This window comes from Xenopus tropicalis, chromosome 3 (assembly GCF_000004195.4).
Source record: "Xenopus tropicalis strain Nigerian chromosome 3, UCB_Xtro_10.0, whole genome shotgun sequence".
In the NCBI taxonomy this organism is placed as follows: Eukaryota; Metazoa; Chordata; class Amphibia; order Anura; family Pipidae; genus Xenopus; species Xenopus tropicalis.
Genome location: NC_030679.2, coordinates 148,418,472 through 148,445,835, shown reverse-complemented (window position 1 = coordinate 148,445,835; position 27,364 = coordinate 148,418,472). Strand labels below are relative to the sequence as shown.

Genomic DNA, 27,364 nt, shown 5'->3' with positions numbered 1-27,364 from the left:
TCCCAAGAAACACACGGGATCTATATCTTATGATTTATAGATTTGGGGCTCCCCAAGAGACACACGGGATCTATATCTTATCATTTATAGAATTGGGGCTCCCCAAGAGACACACGGGATCTATATCTTATCATTTATAGAATTGGGGCTCCCCAAGAGACACACGGGATCTATATCTTATCATTTATAGAATTGGGGCTCCCCAAAAGACACACGGGATCTATATCTTATCATTTATAGAATTGGGGCCCCCCAAGAAACACACGGGATCTATATCTTATCATTTATAGAATTGGGGCTCCCCAAGAGACACACGGGATCTATATCTTATCATTTATAGAATTGGGGCTCCCCAAGAGACACACGGGATCTATATCTTATCATTTATAGAATTGGGGCTCCCAAAGAAACACACGGGATCTATATCTTATGATTTATAGAACTGGGGCTCCCCAAGAGACACACGGGATCTATATCTTATCATTTATAGAATTGGGGCTTCCCAAGAAACACACGGGATCTATATCTTATGATTTATAGATTTGGGGCTCCCCAAGAGACACACGGGATCTATATCTTATGATTTATAGAATTGGGGCTCCCCAAGAGACACACGGGATCTATATCTTATCATTTATAGAATTGGGGCTCCCCAAGAGACACACGGGATCTATATCTTATCATTTATAGAATTGGGGCTCCCCAAAAGACACACGGGATCTATATCTTATCATTTATAGAATTGGGGCCCCCCAAGAAACACACGGGATCTATATCTTATCATTTATAGAATTGGGGCTCCCCAAGAGACACACGGGATCTATATCTTATCATTTATAGAATTGGGGCTCCCCAAGAGACACACGGGATCTATATCTTATCATTTATAGAATTGGGGCTCCCCAAGAGACACACGGGATCTATATCTTATCATTTATAGAATTGGGGCTCCCCAAGAGACACACGGGATGTATATGTTATCATTTATAGAATTGGGGCCCCCCAAGAAACACACGGGATCTATATCTTATATTTTACAGAATTGGGGCCCCTCAAGAGACACACGGGATCTATATGTTATCATTTATAGAATTGGGGGGCTCCCCAAGAGACACACGGGATCTATATCTTATCATTTATAGAATTGGGGCTCCCCAAGAGACACACGGGATCTATATCTTATCATTTATAGAATTGGGGCCCCCCAAGAGACACACGGGATATATACCTTATCATTTATAGAATTGGGGCTCCCCAAGAAACACACGGGATCTATATCTTATCATTTGCAGAATTGGGGCCCCTCAAGAGACACACGGGATCTATATCTTATCATTTGCAGAATTGGGGCTCCCCAAGAAACAACGTTATTGGGTGCCACTAGCACATGCACAGTCACAGCAAAAGAACTGGACATCATTGAGGGTTGTGTCATCTCCTTTTCCTTGTGACCCTTCTACCTTGGTCTTCAGCCCACAGATCCCATATTGGCATGATGGGCTCCAAGGTCCATACGTTCCCCATATCAGTCCAGATCCCTCAAGTTCATGGTTGTCCGAGCACCTAAACTTGACGTTGTTGGCAGCCGTGTCATCTCCACGACCCTGGGATGGTTCCACCCTCAAGGAGAAGCCAGTGAGATAGCCAAAAGGACACATTCTAGTTGGTGACCAGTTTCCATACCTAAACAAATGCAAGATCAGTGATGGGTCTTTTCTATTTATCGACTCTTTACTGTAAAAGAACTATGAGTGATATCCTGGGGAATTTAATTTCAATACTGTTTAGATTGTTGGGATGGGTGGGTCCAGATTCGCTCATCAATACAGCCAATTATATTATGTTAGACGTATAATTAGATATCAGGATCCATTTAGATTCATAAAGCTCTATGGCCATTGAGTGCGGGCATATTAAAGGAGAAGCAAAGCTAAAATCACTGGGTAGTGCCAAGTTGTTAGCCATCCCATGTAATTCTAGTCACTTATACCCCTATACCAGTGCTCCTTTTCTTCAAAAAATGCACCAACCTAGAGTACTGGTTGCTTTCCAGTTGTCCCCTGTGCCAGTTCTACCAAGGCAAAAATCTCTGATAAAGTTCTCTACTTGCCCAAGCTCACCAAGAATGCCTGGAAGACTGGAAATAATTCTCTGTTTGGCACTCAGCAACCAGTACTCTGGGCTCATGAGTTTTTTTGGGGGGGAAGAGGAGCACCAATCTGGGTTGGGTTTCCCGACTAGAATTACTGGGGGGGGGGGGGGGGGGATGCCTAAAAATTTGAATGTAAAATTTGAAAATAAAGAATGGATCATCCGAGAATGGATCCTCTATTTGTTTATCCAGAGTGATCATTTCTCCATGGTGTATCAGACCCATGGTGGCCTCACAGACCCCCAGTGCCCCTATATTGTACCTCAAGCTCCATCTTCTCCTGTATCACACTATAGACCAGGGAACCCCAACCTTTTTTACTCATGAGCCACAGTCAGATGTAAAAAGTGTTGGGGAGCCACCCAAGCATGAAAAACGTTCATTGAGGGTGCCAAATAAGGGCTGTGATTGGGTATTTGGTAGCCACATGTGGACTGCTGGCCTGCAGGAGGCTCTGCTTGGGGTAAAATTGTGTCTCTGTGCTTTCAAAACTTGCCTCCAAGCCAGAAATTAAAAAATGGGCAATTACTTTGAGGCCACTGGGAGCAGGGTCAGACTGGGCTGCCGGGAAAATACCCGGTGGGCCCCGGGCCTGGTGGCCCCAGCGGCCCAGACCCGACCCTGTTGGCGCTTTCCTTGCCGTCGATGTCCTCCCCTAAATGCGGGGAGTTAGGAGTGCACGGGGGGGGCCCTGCAGGGGACGCCTACTTTTGGGGGTGCGGGGCCCCCGGGGCAGGAGCCCCAGTGGGCCCAGCACCCCGTAGTCCGACCCTGACTGGGAGCAACATCAAAGGGGGTGGAGAGCAACATGTTGCTCATGAACCACTGGTTGGGGATCACTGCTATAGAGCTTAGACCCAATAGAGTGGATTGCAGCTTTTAGATTCAACCAGATTTACCAGCACTCCCCACTGGTGGTGCCATTGAAAGTCAGCCATTTCCTAGGGACTGCTTGGATTTCCAGGGTTCCCAAACCCGCAGTACCAAGTCTTTGGACCTGGGAACCTGGAGCCAGTACTAGTACTGGCCAAGTACTTTGAGGTCATCAAAGAGGGTGGAGCGCAACATGTTGCTCACGAGCCACTGGTTGGGGATCACTGCTATCGAGCTTAGACCCAATAGAATGGATTACAACCTCCATGGCACATACCTGCAGTATGGATCAGCTGCTTTAGCTTCAACCACATTTCCCAGCACTCCCCACTGGCGGTGCCATTGAAAGTCAGCCATTTCCTAGGGACTGCTTAGATGTTCAAGGTTGAATGCAGTGCCAAGCAGTATTATTGGGCAATCATTGTTGGGGGTGTGCCCCCATGGGTGTGGAGCCCTATTAGGTCCAATTGGCCTAAAGCCGGCCCTAGTCATGCTCAATGATTGGCTGAAGTTCAGTTTGCCTTTTACTGCAAAGTTAATGAACATCCACTACTACTTTGGAATTCTGGGTAAAAACATACAGCTTTTGCACATTGCACTCCATTTATAAATGACCCCCTATATCTTCAACCTCTGCCTTTGATTCTTGTCTCTGACCAACTTGGCTTCCTTGGAACTTGGAAAGCCTCGGGCCTAAAGGTTATTAATGAAGGCCATATTATGAGTAACCCAGAGGAACCTACATGTGGATCACTGGGGGACAGTAAATGACCCCCTATATCAGTGGTTCCCAACCTTCCTAATGCCGCGACCCTTTAATACAGTTCCTCATGTTGTGGTGACCCCCCAACCATAAAATGACTCCTAAGGTCATGGGAAATATGTGTTTTCCCAATGGTCTTAGGAGACCCCTGTGAAAGGGTCGTTCGACCCCCAAAGGGGTCCCGACCCACAGGTTGAGAACCGCTGCCCTATATGTATTAAAACTCTTCACCTCAACTGCCTTTGTGTTTCCCCGATGCACATAAAGAACATTTGGCTACGGACAAAACTGGTCCAATTAACAGAGGCTTTTTGTATTGTATCTGATAAACTTTTCTTTTGGGAAAATCTGGAGAATTCCTCCCCCTGTGGTTCTACAGACGTGTGGGAAAGGGATCACACAAAAAGGGGAATATAATGGATCTCTTCTTTGGAAATAATCCTTGAGGCACAAAACAAGAATGTGGTGGGAAAGAGCAACAATAGAGAAACATGTCCTGGGGGCGTAAAACTTGAACCTTGCCCCAGCGACACGCCTAAACGAGCTGAGAATGAAGTCGTTAGGAACCAGGAGGGGCTTTGCAAGAAATCAAAAACATTGAGATGATAAAATAAGTTAAAGGGGTGGTTCATCTTCAGGTTGAACGTTAGTATGTAATAGAATGGGCAGAGTTCCAGTGCATCGACAGGTGGGGTGGCTGCTTCATCTATGCCAACAACATGCTGGTGGTGAGGGCGGAGCTCTGTGCAATTGGCTGGGTACCCTACATGCCTTCTCCAACATGTCACCCAACCACTGGTAGCTCTTTAGGAAGCTCCCTATATATATTCTGCAGAAAGCTTTACCATACCTGAGTAATCAGACCTAGAAGCTCCCTCCGTTTGTTTAAGATAGCAGCTGCCATTTTAGTTTGGTCTCCGTAGCTTCCTGCTGCAGCTCTGGCTGCTGGTAGCTCAGATGGAAGGGGAAGCAAATTCTGAAGGGAGGGGGATTGAATTCTGATGGGAGGGGGGGAGGTGAAGGGAGGGGGAGAGGAAGAGAGGAGCAAACTGAGCAGACTCGTACAGTGCCCTGAAGGATTTTTCTGAGAGAGGAAGTCTGACACAGAAGAACATGTGTACATACAAGAAAGCCTGTGTTTCTTTTGATAGAGGACTCAGTGCAGCGTTTCTGTGAGTGCTTATGGCTGTAGACCTTTCTGATAAAGCTTACTGAGTTTTTACCTTTCCTTCTGATTTAAAAATATCACCATAATTGTTTGGTCCCAGAACTAACCATTAATCCTGAGGTTCTGGGGGGACATATTAAAGGGGACCTGACACCCTAAGAAATGATTCAAAATCCTATTTTATTTTGCTAATCGGGCAAAATAAACTTTACTTCCAAAAATATTTTTTCTTTTAATTTTTGGAATCCACTATCCCAGCAAGCAGACGGCAGCCATTTTGTGGAAGCTGTTATCATGGCAAAGTTTGCAACATCCCCCAAATCACTTGTATGTGCCAGAAAGAGGGCCTAACCCATATTGGTATTGGTATATCTCTATTCCCATACATTCATAAAAAATGAGAGCCGCCATAACCGCTGTTTTACTCTGGCTCCTCCCCCACTTTAAGATGTTCCCTACTATGGAGTAATTAACTTAGCCAGTAAACGAATAACATAAGCAACACACAATCATGTTATTTTTTTTTAATTTGATAAGCCACATGTTGTAGTCACGTCTATAGTTTCCATTTGTGACATGAAGGAAACTTCAACACCTTCAAAGGTTCTTCTTGCTTAGACCTACAGACAAGTATGGCGGACATTGATCATCTGTTATCAGGAGACATTGAATTATTATTATTATTATTATTATTATTATTGAATTCAGCCTTCACAGCACAAGAACTTGGCATCATTAAGTGCAGTGTCATCTCCACTCCTTTGTTTCTCCTCTACTCTTGTCTGAAGGCCACAGATGCCATAGTAGCACGATTGGCTCCAAGGTCCATAGGACCCCCATGAGAGTCCAGATCCTTCAAGTTCCCGGGCGTCTGAGCACTTAAACATGATGTTGTTGGCGGCCGTGTCATCACCGTATTCCTGAGGAGGTTCCACTCTTAAGGAGAAGGCAGTGAGGTGGCTACAGAGACACCATACGGGGCGGGACCATTTCCCAAACCTAAATACAGAAGAAACCAGTGGTCATTCATGTAGAACAGTGAGCACTGTCCTACCCATGGTCGTACTGGAGGGGGCAAAGGGAAAAAACCTGGTGGGCCCAGACCCGATCCCCGGAGCTCCCAACCCCTTCTGTTCTCCCTCCCCCTGCGCACCCAAAAGTTACTATATTGTACGAGGGGTTGGGTGGGCAGTGGGGAGTCCCTTGGGGGGTGCATGGGCCATGACGGGGGGAGCTCCTTTGTGGGGTGTGGGGGCCCTTGGGTTTGCAGACCCAGTGGGCCCTGCACCCACCCCAGTCCCCATTATCCCCAAATCACACCCTTACTGACTCCCACAAGTTGAGGAACATCAATTAGAGAAACATTAAACAGCATTCAGCTGACCTAAGTGATCATTTTCATCAACAAGAGCAATTTTGAGTGCAATAGACATTTTTTTCCCAGAATTCCAGCATCATTTTGGTCGCAAGGGGACATTGAACCTAATGCAAATGCATCAGATTGCCAAACTATGGGGGTAATTTGTGGGACACAAGTGTGCTGTGCCTATTTTTGTTGGGAGTGAAGGGAACCCTGGAACTACTGCCTGGTCAGGAGGTGGTGGCAGCTCCAGGGTTCCACCGCGTCAATAGACGCACCAGTGCTTGATTCAGAACGGAAGGCAGAAGGGACCGAGTGGGGCAGAACACAACTATACGGAAGTGCAAAGAAGGCATTTGAGGTTGACCCCAACTGGACATCTCAATAAGTGAAACCCACCAACTTGGATCAGTCTTAAGATTCAATATTCTGTTCCATGTGATGCTACAGATAGGGGATTGGAAATATTTGGTGGCCCAAGGTTTCATACTTCAACCATACTTCAGCATTCTCCTAGCAGATGGTACAGGGCTTTAGGGAGTTAAAGACCATAATTTGGAGTGCTAAACATTGTTTATCTCAGCCCTATGTCCTTTGAAAGTAAAAGGAGAGTGGGAAGTTTGGAAGTCAGATGAGAGTGTCTCAGACAGCCCTGAACTCTAACGTGAGCTTGGTGGAGGCCAGTTTAGCTCATAAAGAATAATAGCTGCTGTGGTGGCTTTTGTGTATCTGGATAAGTTCATGAAGCCTTGTGATTTTTTTAGTAGTTTCCCTTTATGGGAGAAGGAAAGGTAAAAACTCAGTAGCTTTATCAGAAAGGTCTATGTAAATACAGCCATAAGCACAGCACTGAGTCCTCTATCAAAAGAAACACAGGATTTCTTGTCTTCTTTTGTGTACACATGTTCTTCTGTATAAGACTTCCTGCTCTCAGAAAAATCCTTCAGGGCATGCACAGCTCTCTCCTCTTCCCCCCTCCCTTCTCCTGCTCCCCTTCCCATCAGAATTCACTCCCCCTCCATCAGAATTCACTCCCTTCCCAACTCTGTGTAATCTGAGCTACCAGCAGCCAGAGCTGCAGCAGGAAGCTACGGGAAGTACAAGCTTGTTATCAACTCACGGTCCCTCTGCAGATGTCACTGTTTGTTCATTGTCAGTAGACTGGAAGGGAAAGCAGTGCAGCCGGATCCCATTCAGTGCAGTGTCATCGCCGGATCCCTGCGGGGGTTCAACCTGGAACAGAAGATGTTCAGGACACAAATGACACATGGCCCTGTCCGTGTAACTCAGTAACCATGGCCCTACACTCACACACCCTGTTAGCACTTATAATATACAAGAACTATGTAGATCCTGTAAATTATATTTATGTAAATAGTGCTTAGTGATGTCATCATTGGCTTAGCGATGTCACCATTGGCTTAGTGATGTCGTCATTGGCTTAACGATGTCATTGGCTTAGCGATGTCATCATTGGTTTAGCGATGTTATCATTGGCATAGTGATGTCGTCATTGGCTTAGTGGTGTCATCATTGTCTTTGCGATGTCGACATTGGCTTATCGATGTTGTCATTATCTTAGTGATGTCATCATTGGCTTTGCAATGTCATCATTGGCTGAGCGATGTCATCATTGGCTTAGTGATGTCATCATTGGCTTAGCGATGTCGTCATTGGCTTAGCGATGTCATCATTGGCTTAGCGATATCATCATTGGCTTAGTGATGTCGTCATTGTCTTAGCGATGTCGACATTGGCTTATCGATGTTGTCATTATCTTAGTGATGTCATCATTGGCTTTGCAATGTCATCATTGGCTGAGCGATGTCGTCATTGGCTTAGCAAAGTCATCATTGGCTTAGCGATGTCATCATTGGCTGAGCGATGTCATCATTGGCTTAGCAAAGTCATCATTGGCTTAGCGATGTCATCATTGGCTTAGCGATGTCGTCATTGGCTTAGCGATGTTATCATGGCATAGTGATGTCATAATTGGCTTAGTGATGTCATCATTGGCTTAGTGATGTCATCATTGCCTTAGAGATGTCATCATTGGCTTAGTGATGTCATCATTGGCTTAGTGATGTCATCATTGCCTTAGAGATGTCATCATTGGCTTAGCAATGTCATCATTGGCATAGTGATCTCACTAGCTTTATGTAGTCTTGTAGCCCCTTGACAACTTCTAATATCCTTATAATGATATGCTCCTATACATCATATATTTGCACATCACACAAGCTAAATAAACATCGTATCTCTTGCACTGTACCCCCATCCCACCACCATCTCTCCTCAAAACCACCGAACCACCAACTTCAACCTACATGATCCATCCCATAAACTTACCTTAACAGAGAAGCCTTTGGCCACAAAACCATTGGGGCACCTTTGCTCTGCTCCCCAGCTGCCCCATTTGCCTCCATTCGGGACACTAATAAGAGGGATATTATAGATCCCATGTACTGCTGGGAAACCACAGAGAAGTACAAGGGAGGAGACCCAGAGCAACATCATGGTGAGATGCACATCAGATGGAGATACCAGGGAAGGTCCCATTAATGGGCAAAATACCACTATTTATGGACGGCCCAAAGAGGGGTTGACCAAACAGTGAGTTGATTCCACAATGAGAGAATTACATCTGCCGACCATTTCCCATCTGGGCCCGGTAACTGAAAACAAAGGGTGGGATTAGCAAATAAAATACAAGGGGTCAACCAAAGAGCCCATTCCATTTACACGTATAGGGGGGTCAGTAGAGCACTCTCTGTGTTGAACAGGGAAGGGGGGGTTGCACATTGGGGTCCCCCTTCCTACCCCCCAACTTGGGCATCATTCAGTCATTATGCAAGTTAGGGAGGGGCAGAAAGCAAAGACAAGTACAGGAACATGGCTTTAGTGGAACCTCAACTGGTCTCAACCGCAGAACACAGAGCCTACTGGGAATTAGGACTTTAGAGGACAAGACCCCCAAAATGATACCTCCAGGTCCACAATAAAAGCCATAGAAAGACACCATGGTTCTGATCAGAGCAGCAGGATTACTGGTTAATGTTTGTAAAGGCAAAGCCCCCAGCCCCAGGCGTGACCCCCCCACACTTTTATACAGTACAATTGTCCCCCATAAAATATACAGGTACAGTAGGAACAACCCCTGGCCAAAATATATACCCAGGTGCAGAAATGAATTTTATAATGTCCCCCCCCCCAATAGTTGAAGTATCCAAGAGAAACCCCTGGAGCTTGCAACCCCCTGTCCCAACCATTATAAAGTGATCCTGAAACGTGTATATGGCACCAAAGACCTCCACACTTGAATAGGCACAGCCAGACCCCCATCACATATTATCCCCCCCCCGTGCAAGTATTAGTTAATTGATTTACCTCGGGCTTTTCAGGACACAGACAGAGTAAGCGAGGAGGATGAAAGCATAAAGAAAATCTGCACAGTCACACCCTCTTATTTGCATGACCACACCTGCTTATCTGCATGGCCACACCTACTATTTTGTACAGTTGCAACCCTCTTCTGCACTTTCACAATTCCAGGCCCCTATTCTCCCTGGGTAACCATCAGACGATGCCCAGATATGCCTTGCCACGCCTGCTGTACATCCAGGCTCCACCCACTTCAATGTACCAGCAAGTTCAGGCTTAAATAGTGAGGTTAAGGAGGTCTAACTTTATTTCTGTGCACCCATTAGATAAAAAAGTCCCTGCAATGGCTGTTCTTCTCTGCCCCCACCACCAGGTTCCCTGATGAGGAGCAGTTAAGATACAAGAAGAGCAACAAATAACAAACTCTTCCTATAGTTTTTATTTACAATGTGAGGGAAACCTCAACAACTAAATGTTCTACCAGGTCAAGTTTATTATCAGGAATTATTACTGAAGGCAACAGGACACCCTTAAGGGTGGTTTCATCTCTGATCCCTTGTTTTTCTTCTACTCTGGTCTGAACACAGAGGCCATAAGGACATAATAAGGTCCATTAGACTCCCAGGAGAGTCTGGTTCCTTCAATGTTATGGTAGTCTGATCTCAAAAACCTGATGTTGTTGGTGGCTGGACCATGGCTCCACTCTTAAGGGGAACTGAGTTGGCTACTAAGGACAGGACTACTGTATATCCCAAACCTAAATAAATTCTACTAGATATTCCTCTATTTAGGTTTGGGAGAGTGGTGCCATGGCCCAACCACCAACAATACAATGTTCTACCAGATCAAGGTTATCAGGTATTATTATTGAATCCAGCCATCGCAGCAAGGTAACGGGACATCATTAATGGTGGTGTCATCCCTGATCCCTTGTTTTTCTTCTACTCTGGTCTGAACACAGAGGCCATAAGGGCATAATAAGGTCCATTAGACTCCCAGGAGAGTCTGGTTCCTTCAATTTTATGGTAGTCTGATCACAAAAACCCGATGTTGTTGGTGGCTGGGCCAAGGCTCCACTCTTAAGAGGAAGACACCGAATTGGCTACTAAGGACGGGACTACTGTATATCCCAAACCTAAATAAAGGAATATCTAGTAGAATTAAGTCTAAAACAACTGGACTTTTTGGAGTTCTCTTGAAAATGTTTCACCGCTCATCCAAGTGGCTTCTTCAGTTCCTGAAGAAGCCTCCAGTTGTTTTAGACTTAATTCTACTAGATACTGTATATCATGGCCTGGATGTATGAGAATCTTCATAGACATATGGCTACCTATGGCCGGTCTTGGAGAGCTATTGACCAGATAAAGGGACCATGCCCCAAACCTAAGGTGGGACACTGTGTTTTGGGACCAGGGAGGCTGAGGAACATTGACGGTATTGTTTATCTTACTGAGTTACTCTTTAGTATCCCACTCTAGAAGTGAAAACATGGTACTTTATTGCGATGCCACAGGTAGGGTATGGGCTACACAGGGAACCCTAGATGTTTAATGTCTGAACCCTCCAGCATTCCCCAAGCAGCACAATGGATAAAGGGATTCTGGGAGCAGACATTTGGGGAAAGAAACATTATCTATCCCCCGTCCTACCTCGTTTGAAACCAAAATGAATTCCCAGCAAGTCTCCAATCATTCGCCACCTTTGGGGGCCAGAGATGAGTCCTTTAATTTGATGGTTGGATGGCATTTAGTGCCGAGATATCGGCTTATCCCCGTCTTGGTTCAGCCCGAAGCAGAAGAATATCAGGATTGGGAACCTACGTGGGACTGGCCCTTTAACAGCAACGGTTGTGTCTTTCTCACAGTTTCACATGGTGCGTTACCTCGTGGGATGCCTGGCACCGACCCAACGCCAAAAGCAAGAGTCGCACACACACTGGGACATGCACGGACTATTAACCCATCCATTCCCAGCCACAGAAAGCCACAATCAAAGAATGGGTGCTGCAATATTGCCTTGGGCGCCTATACCATTTGCCCCGGCTCTGCCCAAAACCGTTCTTCTATATGTCTCATATTCTCCTATTCATATTTCGCTCTCTCTTTCAGATCACTGCCTGGTTGCTAGGTTAAATTGGACCCTAGCAACCAGGCAGCCGCTGAAATTCCAAACTGGAGAGCTGCTGAACAAAGAGCTAAATGATAAAAAACCGCAAAGAATAAAAAAAACGAGGACCAACTGCAAATTGTCTCTATAGCATTCCCCCAGTATGTAATAAAAGGCGCTAAGTTTGCCCAGTTGCAGTAACCGATTGCCACCAATGAGATGTTTGCTTAGTTAGCGCTACCTGCCGATTGGTTGCAATAGGCAATTAGAATGATGCAACTGTTGCTCCTATTATGGCGGAGGAGGAATAACGGGTTGGGGTTGTTTCTATGGTTTGAGCCCTTGGTTTCAGTGAAGTAAACGGATGGTTCTTCTTTAAATTAACTTTTAATATGTTCTTCCAGCTCTTTGCAGCTTTCAAATGGGGGTCACTGACCCCGGCAACCAAAACCTATTGCTCTGTGAGGCTCCAGTTTTATTGTTATTGTTACTTTTCAGTACTTTATCCTACACTCCATGCCCTCTTCTATTCATATTCTTGTTTTTCCTTCCAACCACTCCCTGGTTGCTAAGGTAACTGGAACCTTAGCAACCTGAAATTCCAAATTGGAGAGCTGCGGAACAAAAAGTGAAATAATTAAAAAAACTAAAAATGCACAGAACCCAAATAATCCCCTGTGGAATGAACTAGAACTCTTCTTGATCTCATAACCCTCTACACAGTCACACCTCCTGATCTGCATGGACACACCCCCACATGGAATCCTCGAAATGGTTGGGTGGTCACACCTTCTGATCTGTAAATTCACACCCCCTGATCTGTAGAGTCACACCCCCTGATCTGTAGAGTCACACCCCCTGATCTGTATAGTCACACCCCCTGATCTGTAGAGTCATACCCCCTGATCTGTAGAGTCACGCCCCCTGATCTGTAGAGTCACGCCCCCTGATCTGTAGAGTCACACCCCCTGATCTGTAGAGTCACATCCCCTGATCTGTAGAATCACGCCCCCTAATCAGTAGAGTCACACCCCCTGATCTGTACAGTCACACGCCCCTTTATCTGTAGAGTCATACCCCCTGATCTGTAGAGTCACGCCCTCTGATCTGTAGAGTCACACCCCCTGATCTGTAGAGTCATACCCCCTGATCTGTAGAGTCATACCCCCTGATCTATAGAGTCACGCCCCCTGATCTGTAGAGTCACACCCCCTGATCTGTAGAGTCACACGCCCCCTTATCTGTAGAGTCACGCCCCCTGATCTGTAGAGTCACATCCCCTGATCTGTAGAGTCACACCCCCTGATCTGTAGAGTCACACGCCCCCTTATCTGTAGAGTCACGCCCCCTGATCTGTAGAGTCATACCACCAATCACCCTTAATCCCATGTCCCTAAATCTGCAGCTATGGGTGGCAAACTTTAACGGGTAAGTAATAAGTAATATGGAATTGTATGCATTAAGGTGTGTCCCATTAAAGTGGGTAGCATTGGTTACCTCTTGCTCCATTAACCAAGGAGCTAGAGACAGACCACGCCCACTTAGGCTTTGCCACACCCCTTTACATACTGGCTCCATCCATTTTTATGGCTAGTTTATTGTACAGAAGAAATCGTGCCCATTTAGTGGTATGACTGTATTCCCCCACATACTGGTGCCCCCACGAAGATGCCCCACCACCGCCATAACAAATGTCCCAGATAAGGAGGGGTTAAATACGGCGAGTGACACACAGTCATGTTTTTTTTTATTTGAAAACAGCTTATTTCACATTACCAATATGGCAGCCACTTTCCATATGAAGAAAACCGCAACCATTTTACAGATTTTACCCCATGTAAGGGGCAAACCCTTCACTATCAGACATTAATCAGTTGAGTTGTTGCTACAGCAAAATAACTGGGCATCATTCAGGCCAGTGTCGTCCAAACCCCCTTGTTTCTCCTCTACCCTGGTCTTAATGCCACAGATGCCATAGTGGCATGACTGGCTCCAAGGTCCATATGGCCCCCAGTTGAGTCCAGGTCCTTCAAGTTCTCGGCTGTCTGAGCACTTAAACCTGATGTTGTTGACGGCCGTGTCGTCACCGCCTCCCTGTAGAGGTTCCACTTTTAGGGAGAAGGCAATGAGGTGGCCACAGAGGCACCATATAGGGCGGGACCATTTTCCAAACCTGAATGGAAGGAGAAGACCTGGTTATTCATGTAGGACAATAGATTTTAAACTTTTTCTACTTTACGTTCCCTTTGAGTTCCAATGTTTAGATGGGGGTAACGAGGCTACAGAATAATGACAATAGTCCTGCCTTTCCTCCATATTTCCAAGTTGTCCTAGTTGCAGATCTCATTGACCTTTAGGATGGGTTTCCAGAAGTATCTAGTGAAGCAAACAGGTTTGGAAGGTCTGGAAGCCACTAATGGAGGAACATCTATATCTTCCTGTACCGAACTCATAAGAAGAGCTCTATTAGAGACCAATGACATATATATTAGCAGCCTTGGGGTTCTACATTCTCATTACCCCCGTTTCCCCCATCCAACTGAGCATCCTTCTCCATGAGTGAAACCCTCAAACCTGTGGGATGACTTGATGCTTTCTTCTAAAGCCACTGAGAAGGGATTGGAAGGGTTTGGTTTCCCAGATGTTTTATGGTTGATGGTGGCCATACATTATATGATCGCCAAACAAGCGGATCTTTCCCTGATATGCCCACCTAAAGGTGCCCATACATGGGCTGATTATAGCTGCTGATATGGGTCCCTTAGACCGATTCGGCAGCTTATCGGCACGTGTAGGGCCATGCCTGACCGATATCTGGCCTCCAGTTGGCCAGATATCAATTGTGCAGTTGAAAAGATGTAGCCGGATCGGGGATCGCATTGGCCCGTTGATGCGGTCCCTGAACCGACTGCCCCATTGCCCCAGGCCCAATGATCGAATTAGCCTACATATTCCTCAATATCGCCCACCCGTAGGTGGGGATATCGGGTGAAGATCCGCTCGCTTGGCGACCTCGCCAAGCGAGCGGATCTTCACTTGTATGGGCACCTTAAGGCGGGCGGATCCAATTACAATGGCGGAGATAGGCGTGGTCAGAGTGAGGGCCTCACCATGAGCCAATGCAGCCCCTGATCCGGCTAAATAATCAAAACTGCCCAATCGACACCTGGCCAGATACCAGTTGGGTAGGGCCATTGGGGGCCCCATATATGGGCAGATAAGCAGCTGAATCTGCTTAACGAGCAGCAGCTTAAATCTGCCCATCTATGGCCACCATTTGCCACACAGTGGTGCAGTGAGCCTGGCGGGGGGGGGGGGCAACTAAGCTCAGGCAGAACTGCATATAGTAGGGGCATCTTTGAAGGCTTCTGAGTCACTACAAGGGGTTGTTCACCTTTGAGTTAAACTTTAGTATCATATAGAGATTAATATTCTGAGACAGTTTGCAATTGGTCTTCATTCTTTTGTTATTTGTAGTCTTTTAATTTGTAATTTTTTTTAGCAGTTCTCCAATTTGGAGTTTTAGCAGTTATCTGGTTGCTAGGGTTCAAATACCTTAGCAACCAGGGAGTTGTTTGAATGAGACACTGGTGTATGAATAGGGGAGGGGCTGAATAGAAAGATAAGGAATAAAAAGTAACAATAACAATAAAACTGGAGCCTCACAGAGCAATAGGGTTTGGCTGCCGGGGTCACTGACCCCCATTTCAAAGCTGCAGGAAGTTAGAAGAAGGGAAATAATTAAAAAAACTATAAGAAATAAATAATGAAGGCCAATTGAAAAGTTGCTTAGAATTGGCCATTCTATAACATACTAATAGTTATCTTTTTCCATGGGCTTTAGTTTGCCTTTAAAGCTGAATAGAAGAAGCCAAGCCTGGAGCCTTACTCACTCTCCCTCTGTCGATGTGACTGTATGTTCCTTGTCGGTACTCTTAAAGGGAAAGCAGTGCAGTCGGACGGCATTTAGCGCAGTGTCATCCAGGGATCCCTGTGGGGGTTCCACCTGAAAGAGAGAATATCCTTGGGATTAGGGTACTTTGTTCCTGCATAGAAAGGTCACTTTAACACATTAAAGGGGAACTGAGCACTCAAATAATTACCATTTACATTGCAATATCATAAAGTTGCAACTACAGCGCCTCCTGCTGTTCTCTTTGAGGGGCCAGCCAGCCGAAAACAAAGTAACTGAATCAGTAAGCGTCTCCGGATGCTCCCCTGCTCAGTTCTGTATCCTTCCACGTCCTTCTATATTTTGATACTGTCCCTTTAATCCATTAACCCTGTCACTGCCATTAGGGTACATTATTCCTACATGGGATTAACCCTATTACCAATAGGGCACTCTAACTCTATATGGGTCTTTCCCTTTAGTCCACCAATTGCCCTTATATACCCTAACACCGGACCCAATAGCTTTAAAGGGGCGGGTTCACCTTTAAGTTAACTTTTTAGTATGTTGTAGACTGGCCAATTCTGAGCAACTTTTCAATTGGTCTTTATTATTTATTTGTTATAGTTTTTGAATTATTTCCCTTCTTCTTCTGACTCTTTGCAGCTTTCAAATGGGGGTCAGTGACCCCGGCAACCAAACCCTATTGCTCTGTGAGGCTCCAGTTTTATTGTTATTGTTACTGTTTATTCCTTATCTTTCTATTCAGCCCCTCCCCTATTCATATATCAGCCTCTCATCCAAACCAATCCCTGGTTGCTAAGGTAATTGGAGCCCTAGCAACAGGAGAACTGACCCTGGCTGCCAAAACCTATTGCTCTGTGAGGCTCCAGTTTTATTGTTATTGTTACTTTTTATTCCTTATCTTTCTATTCAGCCCCTCCCCTATTCATATATCAGCCTCTCATCCAAACCCCTCCCTTGTTGCTAAGGTAATTAGAGCCCTAGCAACAGGATAACTGACCCCGGCAGCCAAACCCTATTGCTCTGTGAGGCTCCAGTTTTATTGTTACTTTATATTCCTTATCTTTCTATTCAGCCCCTCCCCTATTCATATACCTGTCTCTCATCCAAACCACTCCCTGGTTACTAAGGTAAGTTGGACCCTAGCAACCAAATAGCTGCTGAAACGCCAAACTACAGAGCTGCTGAACAAAAAGTGAAATAACTAAAAAACTACAAATAATAAAAAATGAAGACCAATTGCAAATTGTCTCAGAATATTACTCTCTACATCCTACTAAAAGTTAACTCAACGGTGAATAACCTCAAATTATTTTAAAATACCACTTATCTGTATATAAGAATGACACATAGGACCACCCCGTCTCTTTGCACCCCCAGTCCATCACCATCTCCCCATAGACTTACCTTCACAGAGAATCCTTTGGCCACATACCCAATGGGGCACATTTCCGTCGGCCCCCAGGCCCCCCATCTCCCCCCATTAGGGACGTCTATAATAAGGATATCAAAGATCCCACACACTAATGGGAAAGCACAGAGAAGGGCAAGGGAGGAGATAGAGAGCTGCATTGTGCTGGGATCCGTATGTCTCCCCCCATTGGCTGAACACCCCTATTTATTGACCAACCTAAAGTGCGTTGAACCAGTCGGGAGTTAATGATTTAATAACTAACATATTTCCTCTGTACTGTATCTATCTACAGCGCTCAGAATAACCTTGGGTATTGGAAAATAAAACAAAACACACGTTGTGAAATACTCTGAGTATCACTCATGTATTATAGGGGATACTGTACCCCCTACTGTAAATGATAAGGATATTAGCAGTCACTGAGGGGTTCTGTGCCCCCCATATAAAGGCACAAGGCTGCAGGCTGAGTTATACAGGGAACTCTGAGTATCACTCATGTATTATAAGGGATAATGTACCCCCTACTGTAAATGATAAGGATATTAGCAGTCACTGAGGGGTTCTGTGCCCCCCATATAAAGGCACAAGGCTGCAGGCTGAGTTATACAGGGAACTCTGAGTATCACTCATGTATTATAAGGGATAATGTACCCCCTACTGTAAATGATAAGGATATTAGCAGTCACTGAGGGCACGGGGAATGGTCGGCTGTAGGTGCAGGTACGGGCGCTGCCATAGGAAATGTTTAACATTAAACAAATATCACAAGAGTTTTTTTTTTATTATGAAGAAACGGTTGTTGCTCTTCTTGGAAAAAGCCTCGCAGGGGCCGCCATGCCCATAGCCCTCCTGATTGTGCCCCGGTGCTCAGTGCGGTGCCCACGTGGGCAGTACAGACGCCAGACAGTTGTTACCTGGGGAAACCTCTGCTCTGTGCCCTGTTGCCTCCCTGTTGCGTCTGGGACAGGGGCAAAGGGCAAACGGAGAGGTTGCTTAAGGTGAGGGAGGAGGGAATTTAACCCCCAGTGGCAGGACAAACAGGACAAAGATCTATTCAGGGCTGGGGGGGGGTATGGAACCTATAGCTGCCCATATACTGTGGCCTCAGCTCCAAACAAACACATTTTGCCTGATTTGGCATCAAAATAGTCAGTGGTCAGATCAACGTCCTCGGGGGAATAAATACATGGTTCCAACTGCCCCCCGGGGCACCAAACAGAGCCTGCACAATAAATCTACCCTATGGCAGGGGCAGTTTTCCTCCGAGAACAACAAAAATATCTCTGAGCAGCAATAAGGCATCAGACAGAACACAGTGACAGCAGTTACAGACCTCAGACCAGGTAGGCGTGTGTGGCCAGGCACATAGACTTCTATGCGTTGAGTTCCCAGACCTCTTTCAATGTCTATTTCACTCGAAGAGAGCTGTGAGATTGACCAGCCAGGGTTCTAAGGGCTACTGATTAGCCACCTGGGGCTACTAACGCCCAGCTGGTCAGCCTGTAGCACCTACCCTGCCCCTGCCCAAGTGCCCCGCCCAAGTCCTTGCATTTACATTTGTTTTTCAGGTGCTGGAGGGTGGAAATAGTTTCTGCCTGGGGGGACATTGGGAAGGGAAGAAGGAAATTTCCAACATCCCTGTACCCCCCCATGAGACATACTGCCCTGCACTAGGGTCTTTACATGGTCCCCGTCCCCCCCATCTCCCATGCTTGACCCCTGCTCCTATTGTATTGTTTATAGGATGATCAAATGACTTGTGCTTAGCAGAACCAACATGGCCGCCCCCACTTCCATGGAAAAATTAAAACTAATATAAATCATAAACATGACAGGGGGGTCTCTCTGACAGGGGTCCATTCATCACCGCCCCCCCATCTCCCATGCTTGACCCCTGCTCCTATTATATTGTTTACAGGATGATCATATGACTTGTGCTTAGCAAAACCAACATGGCCGCCATCACTTCCATGGATATAAAACTAATATAAATCATAAACATGACGGGGGAGTCTCTCCCACATGGATCCATTCATCATGTCCCCCCATTTCTTATGCTTGACCCCTGCTCCTATTATATTGTTTATAGGGTGATCATATGACTTGTGCTTAGCAGAACCAACATGGCCGCCCTCACTACCATGGAAAAATTAAAACTAATATAAATCATAAACATGACAGGGGGGTCTCTCCGACGGGTCCATATACCTCCGTCCCCCCCATCTCCCATGCTTGACCCCTGCTCCTATTGTATTGTTTATAGGGTGATCATATGACTTGTGCTTAGCAGAACCAACATGGCCGCCCCCACTTCCATGGATATAAAACTAATATAAATCATAAAAATGACAGGGGGATCTCTCCAACAAAGGTCCATTCATCACCGTCACCCCCCCCCCATCTCCAAAGCTTGACCCCTGCTCCTATTATATTGTTTATAGGGTGATCATATGACTTGTGCTTAGCAGAACCAACATGGCCGCCCTCACTACCATGGAAAAATTAAAACTAATATAAATCATAAACATGACAGGGGGGTCTCTCCGACGGGTCCATATACCCCCGTCCCCCCCATCTCCCATGCTTGACCCCTGCTCCTATTGTATTGTTTATAGGGTGATCATATGACTTGTGCTTAGCAGAACCAACATGGCCGCCCCCACTTCCATGGATATAAAACTAATATAAATCATAAAAATGACAGGGGGTATCTCTCCAACAAAGGTCCATTCATCACCGTCCCCCCCCCCATCTCCAAAGCTTGACCCCTGCTCCTATTATATTGTTTATAGGGTGATCATATGACTTGTGCTTAGCAGAACCAACATGGCCGCCCTCACTACCATGGAAAAATTAAAACTAATATAAATCATAAACATGACAGGGGGGTCTCTCCGACGGGTCCATATGCCCCGTCCCCCCCATCTCCCATGCTTGACCCCTGCTCCTATTGTATTGTTTATAGGGTGATCATATGACTTGTGCTTAGCAGAACCAACATGGCCGCCCCCACTTCCATGGATATAAAACTAATATAAATCATAAACATGACGGGGAGTCTCTCCCATTCATCATTGGGGCAGAGACAGCTCAAGACAATAACCTGCAGCTGATGCCACACTGTGAGCCGAGCTGTAACCCTTCGCTGCCCAGTTGCACCGTGCCTCTATATAAGGAAGCGGAGAGGTGAGTCTGTCCCTTTTACAATGATTTCAGGTTTAAAGGTTAAATCCTTATCACTCCCAGGCAGGATTGTGAAAGCCGGGACCTGACTGTCGGAGAGTCAGTCTACCTGGGCTGCGGGGCGCTCTCATCATGGGGAAACTGCCGCTTTAAGGTGTATCATGGTTTGTGGGGGTCCCACAGAGATGGGTTACCCCAGGTTCCTGCGGATCGTCCTCCCATTGGCTCTCCTCTTTCTGTTCCTGTACCTGAGTGTCACCAAACTACGTAAGTTATAAAAAACATCTCTGTCCTATTAGCAATGAATGTTCTGTGCCCCCTTGATAAACAGCTATTCTCATTACTGAATCTCCTTTCCCTTTGCTTCCACCTGTAACTATTCAACCGCAATGTTTCCTATTAACGTCTGTGTACGATGGGAAAGGAAATTCCATGGCTTCTGTGGCTCTTGAGACATCACGGATAATATCTATGTAAGGTGTCCCTTATCCCTGCTGTGGTTCTCTTAAAGGGGAACTACACCCCCAAAATGAATACAGAACCAACCAACAGTTTATATTATATTAAGTGGCCTATTACAGAATCTCCCCAAACTGGAATATATATATCAGTAAATATTGCCCTTTTACATCCTTTCCCTTGAGCCGCCATTTTGTGATGGGCTGTGTGCTCCCTCAGAGATCAGCTGACAGGAAGTGATGCAGCTCTAACTGTAACAGGAAGTAGTGTGGGAGTAACAGACAGTTTATATCATATAAAGGGACCTATTAAAGAATCTCCCCAAACTGGAATATATATATCAGTAAATATTGCCCTTTTACATCCTTTCCCTTGAGCCGCCATTTTGTGATGGGCTGTGCGCTCCCTCAGAGATCAGCTGACAGGAAGTGATGCAGCTCTAACTGTAACAGGAAGTAGTGTGGGAGCCAAAGGCAGAACACTGCCCATTCATTGGCTGATGGGGCCTAGCATGTATGTGTGCCTTGGCTTGTTTGTGTTCACTGTGACTCCTATGATCCCAGGGGGCGGGGCTTAATACATAAAATGGCAGTTTCCTATTTAGGATTACCCAATGGCACATACTGCTAAAAAAGTATATTTTTATGACCATGGCCATCTGAGGGGTGTTCAGCCTGAGCTGTTGCACCGGGTGCCACATGGAAGGGGACTCCAGACTTCAAAAACATGTTATAATAAAAACTTACCTTTTCCATCCCAACCTCTGTAGGCAGCTGTAAAGCCGGTCAGTAGGTAAAGGGTCCATTGTACTTGGTACACTCCTTGGGAGAGCACTGCTCAGGCCACTACCTACCCAAAGGCCGACCCATTTGTGAGCAGGCCCCAAGGTATCAGCGTATGATTGGGGCTGGGAAAGTTGATGGAACCTGATAGTAGCCAGGGCGGTACTCATTTAGTACGTGCCAATGGTTGTTCATGCCGATGGCTGACATGATAAGCAGGTACTTTTACTTAATAGGCCTTATTTATTGATAGTGGGCAAAGTGCTAAGTGCAAGAGAAAACTAGCACAACAATGGTTTTTATGGACTCTACTGCCTCAATTTCAGGGTTGTTACCCCCCCCCCCCCCACGGGCTAATAAATGCAAGCAATGGGGCAATACAGATGAGGTATAATACTGGAACCTCACAATACAGCAGTGGTTCTCAACCTGTGGGTCAAAAACACATATTCCCAATGGTCTTAGGGATGATTTTATGGTTGGGGGTCACCACAACATGAGGAACCGTATTAAAGGGTCTCGGCATTAGGAAGGTTGAGAACCACTGATATACAGGAACAGGTCACATGACCACCAAGGACTCCCCTAGATAGTGGGCCGGCCTAGAAATTCAAGATGGACGATGACGTGATTTGGTTCTGGATTTTTTTGATGTCTCCCACAGCAGATGTCCACCTCCACGAGTGCCTCCAAGATGGGAAGCCGTGCAGGCAGATTCCGAACGATGTGATCGAGGACATTAGGGTGAGTTCAATATAAACGATTAACTGCCCCACCCTCGGACACATGTGACTCCCCTATTATTTGTAGTTTTTTTTATTATTGGTTGCTAGGGTCCAAATTACCTTAGCAACCAGGGATTTGAGTGAGAGACCGGCATATGTCCCCCATTTGAAAGCTGCAAAGGGATAGTAGAAGAAGGCAAATAGTTCAAAAACTATACAAAAATAAATAGTAAAGACCAATTAAAAAGTTGCTTAGAACTGGCCTTTCTATAACGTACTAACCAAGCTGGTATATCAGCAACTAGGCAAAGCTATGTAGGACCTGCTGTGGAAGCCCCAGCAGGGTGGTACTATGAAGGGGAACTACCCCGAAGGGTAATTGTAATGTTTTTAGAAACCTGTATTAGGAGCCGATATATCCCAGTACTGACCAAACAACAACCCCTTCTAAACCAAAGTCTTTAGGAGGATGGTGGGAGCTTTAAGTTAGGTAGACCTCAGTCATAAACCTATGGTCTTCAACCCTAATATAATCAACGAATCCCTTTCCGACTTCCAATTTCCCCAGAATGTGGTACTAAAATGTGCCCCCCAGTTATTTAAAACTTCTGTTCAGATCTTTTATTGTCATCTCAAGCGCATAAGAACCTCAAGGTGGCCATACACTGTAAGATCTGCTCCTGGTGAGATCACCAAGCGAGTGGATCTTCTCCCAATATGTCCACCTAGGGCCAAACGATTGAATTAAAATGGCAGGCATAGGTGCCTTAGGATCAGGGATCACATCAACGAGCTGATGATCCAACGGAAAAGTCAAACCTGCCCGATCGAGATCTGGCCAATTTCAAGCCAGATGTTGGTCGGGGAGGCTCATCACTGGTGCCCATACGTGGGCAGATAAGTTGCTGAATCAGTCTAAAGGGACGATATCGGCAGCTGAAATCGGCCCGTGTATGGCCACCTTTACACAGTGGGACGAAATTGTATAGAACTGAAGCTAGAATGAAGGGAGCACTTTGTCCACATGATAAGCTCTACAGTGGCCTGTTCCTCAACTACAACGGGCCCACAAAAATATATGCACTTTAGAACACATCTAATTGTAAACATGGACCTCTCCAGGTAAAACCTTCCGCTTCCTTAAAGCTGGATCCATCGGATGTGCAGCTGTTGGAGAACGTTATGAAGAACTGCAAGCAGCACGAGTTCCAGATCGGGAGGATGGTCGAGGCCTTCCGCTACTGCATGACAGAGAAGAAGGACATCTTGCTGGAGGAATATCTCATAGCATGGAGGCAGCTGATCAAGTGAGGAGGGTCAAGGGCCAAAAGCTATTTTGATATACATCCCGTAGGCTCCTCCATATGTGGGGGAATCTGGAACCTTTATCAGTCACAGCTGGACCATTTCATGTTCAACCAAGATGGTATATCAGCACTAAATCAGGCAAAGCTATGTAGGACCTGCTGTGGAAGCCCAAACATGGTGGTACTATGAACCAAAAATATCAAGTTCAGAGCCTTTGCATTTGTCCCAAAAGGAGACATCTGTCTAATAGGTCTGGGCCTCTGAATTCACTGTTTAAACCCAAAAATCCTTCTTACCTTGATAGGCTTTATCCCGCTCCCCCATTCCCCTACATCTGCTCAGTGGCTCTTGGCTGCTGTAGAGAAGCTGGATTGAAGGAGCATCACCAAATAGTTTTTGGTCAGGTTACATCTGTCCAATAGATGTAGCTTTTATAGATAAGTAAAGCATCAAGAACTGTGGTTAAGTGTTTGATCCATTACTAATTAGGTTAAATTCAGAGAACCCTCATGGTGGGTTCTGTGACACCAAACCCAACCCAACTGGGTTGCATATTTCATGCTTGTGTTGCTCACCAACACTTTTTACATCTGATAAAAGGTTGGGGTTCCTTGCTCTAGACTAAGGGTCCCCAATGTATTTTACCCCTGGGCCACACTCCGATGCAAAAAGAGTTGGGGAGCAACACAAGGATGAAAAAGTTCCCCTCTTGGGTGCCAAATAAGGGCTATTTGGTAGAACCTATGTGGACTAGCAGCCTACAGGAGGCTCTGTTTAGGTGGCCAAACACGTGAAGATCCACTCGCTTGGTGAGGAAAATGTAGGCTAATTCGATCATTTGGCCCTGGGGCCAAACGATCAAATTATAATGGCGGCAATGGGGCAGTCGGTTCGGAGACCGCATCAATAAGCCAATGTGGTCCCCGATCCGACTAAATCTTTTAACCTGCCCAATCGATATCTGGACAACTTCAGGCCACATATCGGTCGGCATGCCCCTCGTTCCTGCCCCTACACGGCCTATAAGCTGCCGAATCGGTCCAAGGGACCCATATCGGCAGCTACAATCGGCCTGTGTATGGGCACCTTTTGACAGTACACCTGGTTTTAAGCAACCACAATATCAACTCAAATTCAAAAATAAGCACCTACTTTGAGGTCACTGGGATCCAAGGGGCTGGGGAGTAACGTATTGCCCCCGAGCCACAGGTGGAGGATTACTACTCTTGACCAAGCCCTCTTATTTTGCTTTTTGTATGGGGAATTCTGGGGTTGATAAGTCTATATTTGGTCCTTATGTGCCTACTCTAATTGTTATTTGTGTTCCTTGCTCAGGTTCATGGATGCCTTAGGCACTGTCTTCACCTTCATCTCCAGCGAAACCATGACCAAGGTCAACATTCTTCAAGGATATCTAAACGGAGAACATGGGAAGGACTACAGAACTGTTACCTCCATGGTAAAGTATGAGCTGGAGAATGAAGTGGTCAACTTCAAAGAACTCCCGCCGAACCGTGTACCATCTGGGTGCCGAACGCTCTTGCGACTGCACCGGGCCCTGAAGTTTTTGGAGGTCTTCCTTTACAATCTAGGTATGAGCGTTGGAAAGGATAAAACCTCACAGATGTGTGCCGACGCATATCACAAGACCCTATCGCACCATCACAGCTGGTTCATTCGGCAGGTTGCTGAGGTGGCCTTCCTTGCACTTCCACCCATAGAGGACATGTATAAGGTGGTATGTGTGAGCAATCACAAGGATGCCAAGATTGTCCTTCTCACCACAGTAGATGCCATAGTCAAAGTCTACAACATTACCCAAGAGGTGTATACAAAACATGGTATGCTGGACCTACCATGAAGATGGACTGGATATAGTAAACTTCTTTATGATTGAGTGAAGGACGAATGCAACTGGCATTGTGTCCTAGAAGTTCCTAGGAATGATCTATCAACGGAAGTCTTTTCTGTAGTTGTTAATAGAAAGGTCACTCTACCACTGATGGAACGTCCTATAGATAATAATAAAATTTATTTGTTTAGTAATCAATGTTCTTTTTTTATGGAGGTGTAGGCCACCAAATGAGCAGATCTGGGCCCAATAGGGCCACTTATATTCTGGACCAAATTTGGTCTCCTTTGGAAACCTCTTGTAAGTGGAGCTCATCAACTTGCCAATGTACTCTTCATCAGGATTTTCAAACCTGCCGATTGATATCTGGATGATTTTTGACCCGATATCAGTTGGGCAGGCCTGTCGGTGTGCCCCATACATTGGCAGATAAGCTGCTGATCTATATATAGTGCCGACATATTCTGCAGCACTGTACGGAGATCATACCTCTTTCCCTGCCCCAGTGAGCTTACAGTCTATTGTCCCTATCCCATTCCTATCAGTCCCTGCCCCAGTGAGCTTACAATCTAAGGTCCCTATCCCATTCCCATCAGTCCCTGCCCCAGTGAGCTTACAATCTAAGGTCCCTATCACATTCCCATCAGTCCCTGCCCCAGTGAGCTTACAATCTAAGGTCCCTATCCCATTCCCATCAGCCCCTGCCCCAGTGAGCTTACAATCTAAGGTCCCTATCACATTCCCATCAGTCCCTGCCCCAGTGAGCTTACAGTCTATTGTCCCTATCCCATTCCCATCAGTCCCTGCCCCAGTGAGCTTACAATCTAAGGTCCCTATCACATTCCCATCAGCCCCTGCCCCAGTGAGCTTACAATCTAAGGTCCCTATCCCATTCCCATCAGTCCCTGCCCCAGTGAGCTTACAATCTAAGGTACCTATCACATTCCCATCAGCCCCTGCCCCAGTGAGCTTACAATCTAAGGTCCCTATCACATTCCCATCAGTCCCTGCCCCAGTGAGCTTACAATCTAAGGTCCCTATCCCATTCCCATCAGTCCCTGCCCCAGTGAGCTTACAGTCTATTGTCCCTATCCCATTCCCATCAGTCCCTGCCCCAGTGAGCTTACAATCTAAGGTCCCTATCACATTCCCATCAGCCCCTGCCCCAGTGAGCTTACAATCTAAGGTCCCTATCCCATTCCCATCAGTCCCTGCCCCAGTGAGCTTACAACCTAAGGTCCCTATCACATTCCCATCAGTCCCTGCCCCAGTGAGCTTACAATCTAAGGTCCCTATCCCATTCCCATCAGTCCCTGCCCCAGTGAGCTTACAATCTAAGGTTCCTATCACATTCCCATCAGTCCCTGCCCCAGTGAGTTAACAATCTAAGGTCCCTATCACATTCCCATCAGCCCCTGCCCCAGTGAGCTTACAATCTAAGGTCTCTATCCCATTCTCATCAGTCCCTGCCCCAGTGAGCTTACAATCTAAGGACCCTATCACATTCCCATCAGTCCCTGCCCTAGTGAGCTTACAATCTAAGGTCCCTATCACATTCCCATCAGTCCCTGCCCCAGTGAGCTTACAATCTAAGGACCCTATCACATTCCCATCAGTCCCTGCCCTAGTGAGCTTACAATCTAAGGTCCCTATCCCATTCCCATCAGTCCCTGCCCCAGTGAGCTTACAATCTAAGGTCCCTATCCCATTCCCATCAGTCCCTGTCCCAGTGAGCTTACAATCTAAGGTCCCTATCCCATTCCCATCAGTCCCTGCCCCAGTGAGCTTACAATCTAAGGTCCCTATCACATTCCCATCAGTCCCTGCCCCAGTGAGCTTACAATCTAAGGTCCCTATCACATTCCCATCAGCCCCTGCCCCAGTGAGCTTACAATCTAAGGTCCCTATCACATTCCCATCAG

At 46.1% G+C, this 27,364-nt stretch overlaps 3 protein-coding genes across 7 annotated transcripts; 1 reads left to right on the top strand and 2 right to left on the bottom strand.

The window, feature by feature from the left end:
• Positions 1-1,211: 1,211 nt before the first annotated feature.
• On the bottom strand, positions 1,212-11,530 carry LOC101731130 (vitelline membrane outer layer protein 1). Of its 3 annotated transcripts, none has more exons than XM_031899572.1 (4): positions 11,347-11,530; positions 8,666-8,991; positions 7,437-7,549; positions 1,212-1,683 (listed from the first exon to the last, which is right to left on the bottom strand). In XM_031899572.1, exons 2-4 carry the CDS (start codon positions 8,873-8,875, stop codon positions 1,368-1,370), a joined length of 639 nt encoding a protein of 212 aa, XP_031755432.1. In that variant the 5' UTR covers positions 8,876-8,991; positions 11,347-11,530; the 3' UTR covers positions 1,212-1,367. The 3 variants fall into 3 exon arrangements, with proteins under 3 accessions (XP_031755432.1, XP_031755433.1, XP_004919052.2); XM_031899573.1 differs by lacking the exon at positions 11,347-11,530 and adding an exon at positions 9,704-9,790; XM_004918995.2 differs by lacking the exon at positions 1,212-1,683 and adding an exon at positions 5,466-5,955.
• A 2,003-nt stretch (positions 11,531-13,533) lies between these two features.
• LOC101732737 (vitelline membrane outer layer protein 1 homolog) lies at positions 13,534-17,320 on the bottom strand. Its single transcript, XM_004918954.3, has 3 exons — positions 17,127-17,320; positions 15,697-15,809; positions 13,534-13,976 (listed from the first exon to the last, which is right to left on the bottom strand). The coding sequence occupies exons 1-3, from the start codon at positions 17,289-17,291 to the stop codon at positions 13,670-13,672; spliced, it is 585 nt and encodes a 194-aa protein (XP_004919011.1). The 5' UTR covers positions 17,292-17,320; the 3' UTR covers positions 13,534-13,669.
• Positions 17,321-20,167: 2,847 nt separating this feature from the next.
• Positions 20,168-25,636, top strand: gltpd2 (glycolipid transfer protein domain containing 2). 3 transcript variants are annotated; one of them, XM_004918953.4, is made up of 4 exons: positions 20,168-20,583; positions 22,225-22,301; positions 23,405-23,589; positions 24,926-25,636. In XM_004918953.4, exons 1-4 carry the CDS (start codon positions 20,478-20,480, stop codon positions 25,449-25,451), a joined length of 894 nt encoding a protein of 297 aa, XP_004919010.1. In that variant the 5' UTR covers positions 20,168-20,477; the 3' UTR covers positions 25,452-25,636. The 3 variants fall into 3 exon arrangements, with proteins under 3 accessions (XP_004919010.1, XP_012808747.1, XP_002940711.2); XM_012953293.3 differs by having other exon boundaries at positions 20,171-20,583; positions 22,222-22,301; positions 23,429-23,589; XM_002940665.5 differs by having other exon boundaries at positions 20,178-20,583; positions 22,222-22,301.
• Positions 25,637-27,364: the final 1,728 nt, after the last annotated feature.

Excerpts from the sequence above, each read along its gene's own strand:
- LOC101731130 (XM_031899572.1), bottom strand. The coding sequence starts at position 8,875 with ATGGGACCTTCCCTGGTATCTCCATCTGATGTGCATCTCACCATGATG. Across the intron at positions 7,550-8,665 it reads CCAAAGGCTTCTCTGTTAAG|GTTGAACCCCCGCAGGGATC; the intron begins GTAAGTTTATGG and ends CTTCTGTTCCAG. Across the intron at positions 1,684-7,436 it reads GTGACATCTGCAGAGGGACC|GTATGGAAACTGGTCACCAA; the intron begins GTGAGTTGATAA and ends GCATTTGTTTAG.
- LOC101732737 (XM_004918954.3), bottom strand. The coding sequence starts at position 17,291 with ATGCAGCTCTCTATCTCCTCCCTTGCCCTTCTCTGTGCTTTCCCATTA. Across the intron at positions 15,810-17,126 it reads CCAAAGGATTCTCTGTGAAG|GTGGAACCCCCACAGGGATC; the intron begins GTAAGTCTATGG and ends TCTCTCTTTCAG. Across the intron at positions 13,977-15,696 it reads GTCACATCGACAGAGGGAGA|GTTTGGAAAATGGTCCCGCC; the intron begins GTGAGTAAGGCT and ends CCTTCCATTCAG.
- gltpd2 (XM_002940665.5), top strand. The coding sequence starts at position 20,478 with ATGGTTTGTGGGGGTCCCACAGAGATGGGTTACCCCAGGTTCCTGCGG. Across the intron at positions 20,584-22,221 it reads CCTGAGTGTCACCAAACTAC|CAGATGTCCACCTCCACGAG; the intron begins GTAAGTTATAAA and ends TGTCTCCCACAG. Across the intron at positions 22,302-23,404 it reads ATGTGATCGAGGACATTAGG|GTAAAACCTTCCGCTTCCTT; the intron begins GTGAGTTCAATA and ends GGACCTCTCCAG.